The sequence below is a fragment of the Paralichthys olivaceus genome, chromosome 13 (genome assembly GCF_024713975.1).
Source record: "Paralichthys olivaceus isolate ysfri-2021 chromosome 13, ASM2471397v2, whole genome shotgun sequence".
NCBI classification, from domain to species: Eukaryota; Metazoa; Chordata; class Actinopteri; order Pleuronectiformes; family Paralichthyidae; genus Paralichthys; species Paralichthys olivaceus.
In genome coordinates, this window is record NC_091105.1 from 21,693,234 (window position 1) to 21,705,935 (window position 12,702).

General features: G+C 42.2%; 1 protein-coding gene across 1 annotated transcript in view; it reads right to left on the reverse strand.

Annotated features, from left to right (window-relative positions):
• Nucleotides 1–3,117: 3,117 nt before the first annotated feature.
• The window catches only part of eif3ea (eukaryotic translation initiation factor 3, subunit E, a), a 31,716-nt gene continuing 22,131 nt past the window's right edge, over nucleotides 3,118–12,702 (reverse strand). Inside the window, exons 10-13 of the mRNA XM_020091458.2 lie at nucleotides 11,597–11,706; nucleotides 5,080–5,182; nucleotides 4,469–4,603; nucleotides 3,118–3,291 (exon numbers count right to left, since the gene is read on the reverse strand). Of these exons, the coding sequence (XP_019947017.1) occupies nucleotides 3,256–3,291; nucleotides 4,469–4,603; nucleotides 5,080–5,182; nucleotides 11,597–11,706 (384 nt within the window). The 3' untranslated portion in view covers nucleotides 3,118–3,255. The remainder of the gene's footprint in view (nucleotides 3,292–4,468; nucleotides 4,604–5,079; nucleotides 5,183–11,596; nucleotides 11,707–12,702) is intronic.

The following is a 12,702-nucleotide window of genomic DNA, read 5'->3' on the forward strand; positions in this document are numbered from 1 at the left end:
GATGATGATGATAATAATAATAATAATAATAATAATAATAATAATAAAAGATCCAGGCCAGACTGGTCATTTAAAAGTCAGAATCTCCAAAATGTCAAGGACAGGATGAGAGCGAGGCAAGCTCCAGAAAGTTCAGGTTATACTTAGCAAACTTTCCGTGTTTGTGGCTCCAAATGGAAAGAGGCAGGAAATTAATCTAACACGACATTCACAAACAAAGCTGAAAACGTTACGGGCCACATGTACAAACACAATTTTATAGTCACCATAAGTCAAGTTGACAAAACCCTCATCTCAAGGTGCAGTTGGGAGCCGCTGTGGAGCTTGAGTTGGGAAAGAAATGGGAAATTTATACAGCTCCATGAGAAGTAGGTATAAATCCAACTGTCAGTGAAGATCATTCAACACTTTGCACATTCAAGGGAAATGTGTTCCAAGGGTCAAGATTGAACTTTGAACTTCTACTAACAATTCATTGTAACGTGTTTCAGTCTATATATCGTTTCAACTCTCCAAGTCTTAAAATGCAACTTGAGAAACGTTGGACTCACAGAGAAATGGATTCCTGGTTTTCAAAGTGCATCAAGAGAAATCATAAAATTACTGTAACGTGACATGAAGATGTGAGCAGGTGAAATTAAAGGTAGCCTATATGTTTTTAACAGGCCTCGAAAGTATTTCTTCTCAAACCAGCTTCTTAAATAAGTCATAGGGTCTGAGGTGGAACACAAAATGTACTCCCACAACTAGAACAGTTCTGGTTGTTGCACCTGAGAGATTTTCATATTTCTTTGTGTCTGTGCCCTTCTCGCTGTTTTGATGGGGTGGGGCTCATTTGGACTTCAGCTACGTGCACACTAATGTGTTTTAAATCACATCACTAACGTCTGCGTCCACACTAGAGTTCATGTCGGCCCATACTCCAGAAACACTTTTGGAGACATTGATGTATACACCCATATTCTCTTCCTTTCTGGGGTTGCATCAGTTGCGACTCGTCTTCTTGCAGTGGGTGCACGGCCTTGCTAACGTTTCCTTAGTAAGAGTTCCACGTCATCGTCAGTCCAAGAAAATAAATCCCTCATCTTACTTTTTAAAAATTGCAGTTTCTTGTCTGGTGGTTTTTGCAACTAAGCAGCCGGCTCTCCATTTTCACTGGCTTGCACATGTCCAGTGTATGTGATGTCATGTGATATGTATTTTCAGGTAAGTATCAGGTAATTCCTGATACAGTGCTGAAATACAAATCAGGATTTACCAGTATCTGGATTTAACAGGGGTTGTCTTCCGATCGAGCAGGAGGATTAGCTGAGCTTTTGACTGTTTTACTCTATTACCACTGGATGTGTTTTTCTTTTTATTGCCTTGGAAATCAAATGTTTAAGAAAAGTTTAACTTCTGACACAAGGTTTTCAGGAGCCTCAAAGGTCAGACTTCCCTTCTTTTCTTATTTCAAAGAACACACTAAGCCAGGATGGCACTCTAGCGCTCATACAAGGCTCCTTAAATTCAATCAAGCTGCACTAAGTGACACACACTCATGGATATTAGTTCCCTATATATGCCTGTTTTCTTTCATCATTAATTATTGTCTGGGAAAACAGTGGAAATATTGAAAAACGCCCCATCTTGTCAAGTTTAACAAAAAAATATCCTGGATCTGTCCACTGATCAATGTCCCTGCTCGAAGGTAATGGGTTCTTGTTTTGTGTAATCTTGCTTCCAAACAGACAAACCAGCCTACAAACAAAAGGACAGGGGTGAAAACATAACCTCTTTAGTGGAGGTAATGAGCTCAAACACTCAGACACGTGTCCTACAGTCATGCTGAAGGTTCAGCTTCTGAGTGTATGCATCCTGAATACTCATGTAATTCATCTGCATGTTTAACTGTACCGAGAAGTCTAAAGTTCTTTTCTCTGGTCACACTGACTTTATAAAAACTATGGTTATTTAAAGATACACTGAAAAAGAAAAAACATGCCACTATAAAAAAAGCACATTTTCTTATCTTAACTTCATGGTACAGGACTGACATATTACGGAGGAAATTAAAATACCTGTGTTACACTTTTTTGGGGGTTGTTCCCTTTTCATTTGATCAATAAAGACTTTTTATAAAAAGTTTTGCTGGGTTACAGAGGCCAGTCTGTCTGTCCCACCTAAATCACTGCCCCTGAAGAGCCTGAACGCCTCGCTTGCGTTCCTGGCTTGTTTTCCATAAAGCGTTTATCTCTAAGTGGTTGACCAGTCACCACAACAGTGTGCCAGCTGACCAATCAGCGCAGACTGGGCTTTTTAGGAGGCGGGCCAAGAGCTAAAATGGAGCGCTTGAGACGAACATTACGCCATGTAAACCTAGACGACCAAATTAAAATTATGAACCTGTAAATGGCCAAAATATGGGAACTTTAAGAGAAGGAAAATGTCTATCATCAGTCTGTCTCGCTTGTTCATGCTTCAGTTAAGCAGAATGTTTGTAGAGTCAAGCTCACATTCGAGTGATGAGACACCCTTTGCACTTCTGATTTAGTCTAATAAGGCAGGTGGATTTTCGACATGAAAACCCTTAAAAACGGTTAAATTACAAGTGAGTAGAGGTAAATGAAAGACGTAAAGGAATGAAGGCCTGTTTGTGAGCAACTGTGATGGAGGAGGGAGGGAGGGCGAGTCAGAGGACTGAGTTATGAGAAGGTCGAAGGCAGAGAAAAGCGGGGGTGGGGTGGGACATTAAAAAGATTGTGTCCGTCTGGCTAATGGTTCTTTATGGCTCCCTCATGTCCTCAGATGGGCAGGATGACTGGCAGAGAGTGTGACCACTGGTAACTCTACATCACCTCTGTGTGCCCCCTTCGTCTGACATCCCCACTCAGCGAGACTCTGCCTGCCACGGTGAAGCGAACCACTAAAACACCATAAAACCAACAGACTAAACAGCCATTCATCATTACAGCACACACATGAGCCGCATCACACACAGCAGTCTTAACTGTCCCACTCAGTGACTCAATGCGCACATTAAAACTTCATCAAGTATTACTGATAGAAAAAAGTCTGACCACTCAAACCTCAACCGCCATTTGTAATGTCCAGAAATAAGGCAATCATGGGTGAAAATGGTTTTGTTGGTCACTTTTATTGAACTGCTGATGACTTGTACCAAGTGCAAAACAGTACTGTGCTCCTTGAGAGACAAGTGTGGAAAAAGAAAAGAAGTAAAACAAAGAGCAGGATGGATCCGTCTCCGTTGCGCCGCTAAAATCCAGTTTCCTGACCTGCCCAATTTGGTGTCTGGAAGAAGAGCATGGAGAGAAAGTTAAGTTAGACCATTTGTGGATCATGGAAACAAATCCAAACTTTTTGTTGTTGATTGTGGGAAATGTGAAAAAGTAACATACATGTGCAAGCAGTTAAATACTGATGTTTTCCTTGTCGGGAGTGTGTAATGTGTGTGTTCTGTTGGTGAGCGCTGGGTGGCTGTGAGAGCTGACAGGGACCCTAAGCAGCCGGCCCAGATGGTAGGCAGTTAATGTTCTCTATATGTAAGTGATTTGTAGCCTTGAGGACAGCAGGATGTAGTGGTGCTCTGCGAGTTGTTTGCAGCCTCTTTTTGTCTAATTACAAAAACTCCTAAATGAGGGGGGCCTTTGCCTTTTTTTTTTTTTTTACAGGACAGGGTTATGGCAGCACTCCTGCAGATATTCAAACAATAGGCAGGAGGGTAATTGAGCACATCAAAACACAGCCACTAAAGAGCTGCACAGTTAAAAAGTGAATATTTAACATGTCTGTTGTAACTCTGTGGCCTTGGTGCAGTCAGGTGTTGGGCGAGCAAACCAACCCATCAATCTGCCCTGACAGACGCTGCGTGTCTTCACCGACTGCAGAGTTGAGTGAAGCAACCGCTCGCAGCTCCTGTTCACAGAATGCGTGCGATTATGACATTCTGTGTAGTTGTAGTACTTGAGCCGTCTACATACCACTAAAAACGCACAGAGTCAACATCAAAAACACACTTAAATGGGATGACTGGACCCTGAGCCAGACATCTGCAACAGGTCGTAAGTGCAGGGAACTCCGGGGTTTGAGTAATGTTCACCAAAAGCCAGTGTGAGGGTCCACCTTATTTAAGTTGCTGAGCTGAGTCACTGAGCTCAGGCCTCGTTTTATGGTTGTTTGGAATCTACCTTGTCATTAGGCCTTTGAAGAGCAATGGAGGGATGAAAGCCTCAGCTCTGTTAAACTTGCTCTTACTGGCTTATTTCGTGTAAAGAGAGCTTTTGTTGATGGTTGTTCATCAACATTCTTTAGCCTTGTTCTTCTGAGCTGATCATTTGAGATGCTTTGAACTGCCCCGGGTTCACGTTGACCTTCTCACAATCTGATCGGTAAGGGGAGGGATGACTAGCTTCAGCTGGGAGCGGCGGGTTGTGTGCATTTTAGATATACAGTATGTGTCTTGACTCACCTCGTTCCTGGCGCTGTGGGCTTGCTTTTTCTCAATGTTCATGGCCAACATTTGGCTACGGAATGAGAGGCTCTTGGTCTTCTCAATCACCTGCTGGTATGGGGATATGGCGTTGTTCCCCATGACCACGTGACCCTGGAAATATGGACAGCGGATTAACATTAACACCGATAAGCCAATTAAATTTGGTCTCGCAGACACACCACCCTACAAACATCCACCAGAGTTTGCATATGGTCCCAGTCAGATCTACTGTAGGCACATCCACATAATTCCATGTCATTCTGAGGGACTGGGCTATGATTTGCTGATTACAGAGAACTGTTGTGATGTGTATGCCAAAACACGTAGGTTCAACATGGAGCCTCACAAAAGGGTCCTAACAAGGGAGAGATATTGTTGTGGCGACGTGCTTACAGCCATGTTTACCCTTCAATTACAAGAATCAAGACACACATAATTCCTCTTTATCCTCCACAAGATGCACAGTAGGAGCTTCTGGAAGGCCACAATGACGACCATCACCAAATTACAAAGATCTGTTTAAAAAGCTTTGATTCATTAGGTCTGCACTGAGCTGATAGATTTAGGAAGAAGACAGAAGGTCTCACCAGTTTGGAGTCGATCTTGGCATCCAGCCTGGCGTTGCGGATAAGGTTCACAATCCATCTCTCAGCTTCCTCAGGTGTCATGTTCAGTTTGTCTGCCAGCATGCTGTTGAGGAAACAAAGAGACATGGGGCTTGAACCTGGGTCTGGGTACAAGGCAACAGGGTAGTGGGGTCCGTCACAGTGGTGTGCTCAGATTGTCCTGAAACTGAATTGGAATTCCCAAGGATGCATCCAACGGTCATGAGGTCACTAGTGCCATAGGAGTAATATTTCTGTAGAGAAGCTCATATAATTTGTGACTCTCGTTATGTTTTGAGGTATTCGTAATTAAAAAAAAAAACTCTGGTATTTGTCAGTGCATGAAAACTAACATGGTCTTAATTTATGGATGGCAATGTTGGTTTATCAACTCTGCAGTTTACCACTGACACCACCAGGCAGGATGAAATATAACAATTCTGATATAGCACTTTGACACCAGCATCAGCTCTTATCACCATAACCTCTCGAATATGGTCTTCTACCTGCACAACACCTATTTTTCACCTGTCGCCTGTTAAAAACATCATCAAGGTGCCCACACACTTGCTGAGAATCCTCCTGATAATGTCCTGCTGTATTCTCACATGGGCTCACTCAGACATTCTAAAGAGTTTTTATTTGGGGGCAGGCAGCCAAAACTCAGAAAATGTCGCCAGCAACTGACTTTTGGGTTCTCACATAGAGCGGATTATCCAGAGTTCAGTGCATGTCTGAAAGCAGTTTTATTGTTTAGTAAGCAAACATTAGCATATTTACTGGCTAAACAAGCCATTACACCAGGCAAACACTGAGCATTTCAGCACACTGATATTAACATTAGCTCAAAGCACTGCTTTGCTGAAGTACAGCCCCACAGAGCTGCTTAATCTGAAAAAAAAAAAATGAGTAAGGTATATTGGTGTGAGACAAAACATTTGGTTAGTTGTTTTTTACTTTATTTTGTCCAATCCTACACATTCAGTTGTTGAGTCCTGGAAAAGATTAGGCTGTGGCAAACTTTACTTAAAGTGGGCTGCAGTCTGGAAGTGATAAACAGTCTTTGTAAAATATGTAATAGCACCAAGTTAACACCACATTATGATGGATGTTTAACATTAGCAGCCAAAGGACTAGTCACTATTTTCATTTGACAGTGTTAATAAATGGCAAACATATTGCCCTCCAGGCAAAAGGTGTGTAATATGAAGCACACTCCCAAACACTTCTAATGGTCCTCTGCTAATGAGAGTTTGATTTACAGACTCATATGAATAACTCCATTAGAAGTGCCAGCTCTGCCCCATGTTGTGGGCTTCTGTGGTCACTTAACCTTTTATTTTTTGTTCTTATGTCCAGGACACGCTCTCTCCCAGCCTGGCCACTTAAGTTTGTCATGACACGCCGGTCCAACCAGCAACTGTCCCTCAAAATAAAAGCCAGGTTGGAGACTGGGCTGCTCTTTGATACAGCGAGACATGGATGTGTCACAGGGCAGGGAGGGGATGTATGCGGGTGGCTGGCATTCTTTGATCCAAAGCTTTACCCAGTGCAGCTGGCTTCCCCTGTGGCTTTCAAAATAACTCGACCCCCTCGATATCCCCCCATCTATACTCCCCCCTCACATTTCCTGCCCCCCCCCTCCTGTCTGACCCCCACCACCCTCCACGCCTACCACATTTCATATAAGGGCCCCAATAAATATCCCCAACCTCTCTGTGCACTGCTGACGATTACTACAGCACCACTTCCCCAAAAGCAAGACACCAACCACTGCCACCCCTGAAAAACCAAACACAAACACTATAGGTACAAATTTGTCATTCATTGTGTATGGCATATGTTCGTATGCACAGAATAAAAGGATAATAAAAACCTATTGAAAAAATTTGCTTGACTAATTATCACTTCCTGGTCCATTAATCACACTTTGTGAGTAAGCTTGAATCTGCATGGACCACCCCACTTCTCAAGAAACGGCTCTGTGAACAGATCCCACCACCATTACTGATTTCAACCATCGCTCTTGACTTATTTAAGACATTCTTTTGGTGAAAAGTAATCTTGCTTGGGATTTGTGATAATGTCTGTCTTACCTCAAGGCTAGAACTGAAAAAATAAGCACGTGGTCAAATGGTGGCAAAACCACATAAAGAGGGGAAGTGAAATGATGTCAGTGTCTGGTTGGGGCATTAAAAGCATAAACAACAAATAAAGAGCATTACCTCAGCATAATGAGCAACATAGGGTTTAGTCTCCAACTGACAGTGCATCTCTCTCAACACTTTCACCACAGTGAAGTGACGGAGGAGGTGGATAACGAGTTAGAAAAACAGCAGTTTGGAGCTTATTCATGTGGATTGCTGCAGCAAAGACGAGGAAAAACGGTAACGAGAGACTAACCAACCTGTCACTCACATCACAAAACTAGTAACACTAGCTGTGGTGGACATCTGATTATACTTCAGGTCGTCAAAAACCTGGACAAAATTATGCATGACAACAAAATTGCCCGAATGGATCATTATTGGGAACCTAACAACTTTGGAAAAGCGTCAGCTGTCTAATGACGCAAGTTTGGCCTGTGATGGAGAACACATGTCAGCAATCACAGAGTGACACTTTTAACATTGAGGATTTTAGTTTGCAGCCCTAAATGTTGCACGAGCAAGTGGTGCATTGTTACCAATGATAATAAACCTTTATTTGTTGAGCACTATTATAAAACAGTTACAAATTGCTGCACAAACACAAATAGTGAACAAAGCAGCAAAAGACAAGGAGGAAAAGAGACAAAGTGGCAAATATATCAAGGAAACCCTCAAAATTAAAAACTTCAGATACCATTTTCTTTTTACAATAATTGATGATGAAAAGCGGCATCCTCAAGAATTAAAAGCAGCCTTACACATGTGTTTTCTAAGCGGTGATTTGAACTGGGGGGCTCGAACATCAAATGGACAGTTTCTAGTCAAGACTTTGGGACTGCGTTTTTCGGAGGATCTCAAGTAGAACATTAGGTCATGGTGGAGAGCAGCCTTAAGGAATCAAACCAGACTGAGAATTTAAGTTATAAAAAGCATTTTAATATAATTTCTTAAAGACAGAGAAGTCAGGTTAAAATGGGAATATTGTGGTGACATTTTTTTGGAACCAGTTAGAAGTAAAGCTGCAGAATTTTGGATGGGGTGCAAGGAACAAAGAGAATTTGGGGAGAGACGTACAGGGATGAGATAAATGTGTGAATAATCTTCTCCAGATCAGTGAATGACAGAAATCGTTTGATTTTGGTGATATCCCATGGCTTACAACTTTTCTTACATGAAGGTCCAGCTTAAAATCAGAATCATTTATTCATCTCAGATTGCTGGCAGTTGCATCTCATATCGACTAATGAAAAACACTTGATGATTTGGCTATTTGGCCTAACAAACTCCTTCCGAAATAATGATATAAAACACGACCCAGACTCCTGCATCAAATATTAACAAAGTTGAAGTGACATCGTGAATAACCGTTTGCTACACAGAGGTAATTATTTAGTAATGGAAAAAACAACCATCACTGCCTGTTCTGAGCTGCACTACTTCATACTCAGAAAAGCCCTTCACTTATTTCATCAAGCAATCGGCAAATTCGTATGAAATTTGTTTTTTGTTTTGATTTTACCCATGTGATTAAGTGATTGCCTTGCATGGGGGAACTGGGTGTTTTGTTTGACAATTCACTAAAGTGGGGGCACATGTCAGTCAAGTCCAGGTCAGATATGATGATCAAAACAAACATGCTCTGGTTTCCTCAACGGGGAGTTAAGCTAACCTCTAACCCCTCCAAACGTGATCTGTGAGGCATAACACAGGAACAGAGAGAGCACCCCAAAAGGCCCAGGGCCTTGGACCGCACCAGTCAAAGTCCTCTAATCTAATTTATACAACAAAGTCTGGCAATGTTTTCCTCCCAGGAAGGCATTTGTATATCAGAGCATGGTTACTTTATCTCATTGTCTTTGAGAGAGGTCTACAGCCCACCCCTACTAAACCTCTGACTGCAGGCAAGAAAAGAGGAGAAAGAGGGAGAGAAAAGAAGAGTGCGGGGAATAGGTCGGACTCAAACAACCTACACTATTGACATCCTTTGGCCCTTCAGCCGAGCAGACAGCCTCCATGACTGGTTTTATTTTACATAACCATCATCCCCTTCCTTGGGGGAGAAGGGATCACTTTCATTTCGACCCTTTATTCATTCTGGCTCCTGAGCTTTCGACTTCAGGCTAGGGGACTCCTGTGGGTCTCAATACCAACCTCACACTAGTAGAGAGGGGTCAGGGATTGGGGTCTAACGCACTTAGAGGAGAAAGGAGGACGGGGGATCCTTCTCAAAAGTAGCCCCCTTCTTAACATGGCTGGCCTAAAATGAATCCTTTGTTAAACACTAACATATGATAGCGTTTGGGAGACTCCGAGCCATTTGGAGCAACCTCACTTTCAGCTTGGGGTAAAATTGATTTTTCGGGGAAACCAAAATGATCGTGTGGTCTTTTTAATGACTCAATTGTGAGGTGGAAAGATCCTCAGTGTTACATCCAAATACACAAGACACCCCTTCCAACTACCAGTGAGCTGTTGTGTACAAATACAATCTAGTGATGAGGGGGTAAGAAAATGCCCAAATGAGCACGTCTCAAGCATTTACTCAAAATGTCAAAGGACAAGTGTGCATTTGAGGTCAAAGCAGGGTCTCGTCACTGAAACATTCAAGAGAGAATCCGGGAAATAAATCCTGTAAATAAGAGAGGGAAACAAAGCTAAAATAGAAGCACACAGGACACTGAAAAGTCTACAAAAAAGTGTGTGTGCAATTACAAGTGCAGTTTAGGCTGAATCACATCTTCATTTCCAGTACATTTTACATAAGCCTTTATTACATAAAATAACTAAATTACGCCAACTTCTGGTGTACTCTTGTGTCTAAAGCTGTGGGCACAAGGCGAGCTAAATATCTGTGAAACCATCATGGCCAACAGCTGTAAAAATGTCCTCATTAAATACAGCCATCAAATTCATCTGGGTACACGCTTCGATACAGAGGGCTTCTGGACAGAGTGCTAATGACATGGAATTTGGGTGTCTGTCAAGACTAGACATGATCTGTCCATCGTCATAACACAGCCAGAAATAAACGAAGAAATCCCTGAAATTGTCCCAGATATGTGTTCCTGTGTTAGAAACCTCCACACTCAGAGCTGGGGACACGGAAAGAAGGTGAAAAGTAGGAATATCACCATTCAACTTCCTCTTTCAGTGTTACCACTAACCTTTGTGGTACTTAACAAGTAAATGGATCCAATTGCAGTAAGTCTGCCAAAAAGAACCAGGACTCCTAATCAATTCCAGACAATCTGCAACTGGAGATTTCGACAGGGCCTGATCATGTTCCACGGTTCAACCTTGACTACAGACCTCCACGGCTCTATGTAACAGTCAATGCAATCATTTTCGTGTCAACAGAAGTAATTTGTTCCCTCTTTCCACTGAACATCATATGTTCATTGACCATATTTGAAATGCAGACCTTGCCTAAAATTTGCAGTGTTTGCCCGAGTGGCAGCATAGTATGAATATACATTTCTGAAAGCAGTGTGAAATCTGTACCATAAATTCATGATGAACAGGTAAAACAAAAAAATAATGTGCATTATCTGATATCACAGATTAGCGCAACAAGCATAAACTCACCTTTACAAAAAGAATTAAAGGCTGAGAAGGGTGAATACTTCTGCCTTTATATTTGTCACTCTAAAACTGATGTAAAGAGGCAGCCAAATCCTGTAATCTCTCTTAATTGCAGACAATTACTATAATCTTTTTTTTCCCTCTCAGCTAATGCTCACTATAATTAGCATTGACTAAATTTCTTGGTTTTGGGGAGGCATCCAAAGTCAATTTTATTATAATGTAACTAAACTAAAATTTGAAACAGGAGTCAATAGAGACCTACAGAACCCTCTGACCTCCACCACCCTCACGAAAAGGAGCTGAAATGTTCTTGTGCATTAGAGGAGCTATGAGTGCTGTCTGAATCTTGGCCTCTTCCTGGCAGGAAAATGTTCATGAATTGTTCTCAGACAGGTGGTCTTAAAAGATCTCCACAGAGCAACCTGCAGAGACCTGGGAGCAGTTAAAAGTAACAATGCTTAATCCATGAGATGTGTGCGGTCAGCATGGTTGTGTGCAGACGGGCCATAAACACTTATCTCTGAGTTAAACTGCACTGATCACAAAGCCCATGTTCTCACTTCCTACTTACAGAATGCATACAACGTCTAGAGATAGCAAACAGGACTTCCTGTAAGTCTTCAGGGATGTCTGTCAGACTACACTCAGGATTCAAAAGCTGCCATATCATCCCCATGCAGCATGACCAATGAGACTACTGCTACTCACTGCTGATTTACAAATGTTACATTTCACTTTATTCTGGTTTTTATTAAGTGACTTACCTGATGCTAATGCATTGGTGAATCCTGCAGAAGGTCTCAAAGATGAAGAGACGGGCATTCTCAATGAAGTCCTCCAGGCAAGCAACCAGGAAGAAGTCATTCACAAGAACCTAAGAGACAGAATGCAATGAGTTATTTCTGTCTGCTAATAGGGCTACTAAACCAGGGGGTCAGGCAGATAATCCGAAGGCCCTCACTCTGACATTTGCATTCACACATGCACCTCCTTCAGAGAAAGTGTGGAGAATCTCCAGAGTTCAGTGCATGTCTGAAAGCAGCTTAAATAAGGTCAGTCAGTCAGTAACTCTAGACCATGCAAGGTACTCCATATCAACCACAAATCATTGAATTCTTTGGCCACCACATGAGACAATACAGTAAGAACACAGCCAAGCACAGAGATGACCACATCATCTGTGACTTGTCATAAGTCTTCTGGTCTGGTGCTTGAGTGTCAACTCTCCTTTCTGGGATTGCCCAATTTTACGGCTACAGTTACCCAACAACAGCAGCAGCACAGGTCCATAGAAATACAAAGATAAGTGTTACTTTTCAGCAATTCATATTAAGTCTTGCCTGTGTTACCCATCAGAATCATGGCCTTCCTTGAGCTCTTGAAACCACTGTCTATGGCCCATTCATCTTCTATAAATGTTCATGACCCAGCTATGGTCCTTGAGGTACCGCTGTGTGAAACCTTCCCTTTTCTCAGTGTTTGCTGCATTCCAACTCTCCATTGAGTGCTATTTCACATCGCATTACCAGCTCTTGGTTTGCTTAAGCTGCTATCTGCCCAGATTTCTGCTTGAATAAATCCTAACTACATAGCGCTACCAGGCAATGCACATTTCAGCTATGACAAGGCTTATCTAAGGCAGATAAAACTTTGAAGAGTTAAGTACCCTAATTAGTGTCATCTGGGATTCAGACCACAAAGCTTAAACAAATCCTGAAAGGGGCTTTAAGAGACCTTTATGTGAAATCTGAGGGCCTGACTATAGGTGGGCCTATACTTTTCATTCTTAGACATGCAAGCATCTAACATCTGACAGTGATTCCAGATGCAGGTGGAGTGGGGAAAGAAACAAACCAAAAAGACAACTTAC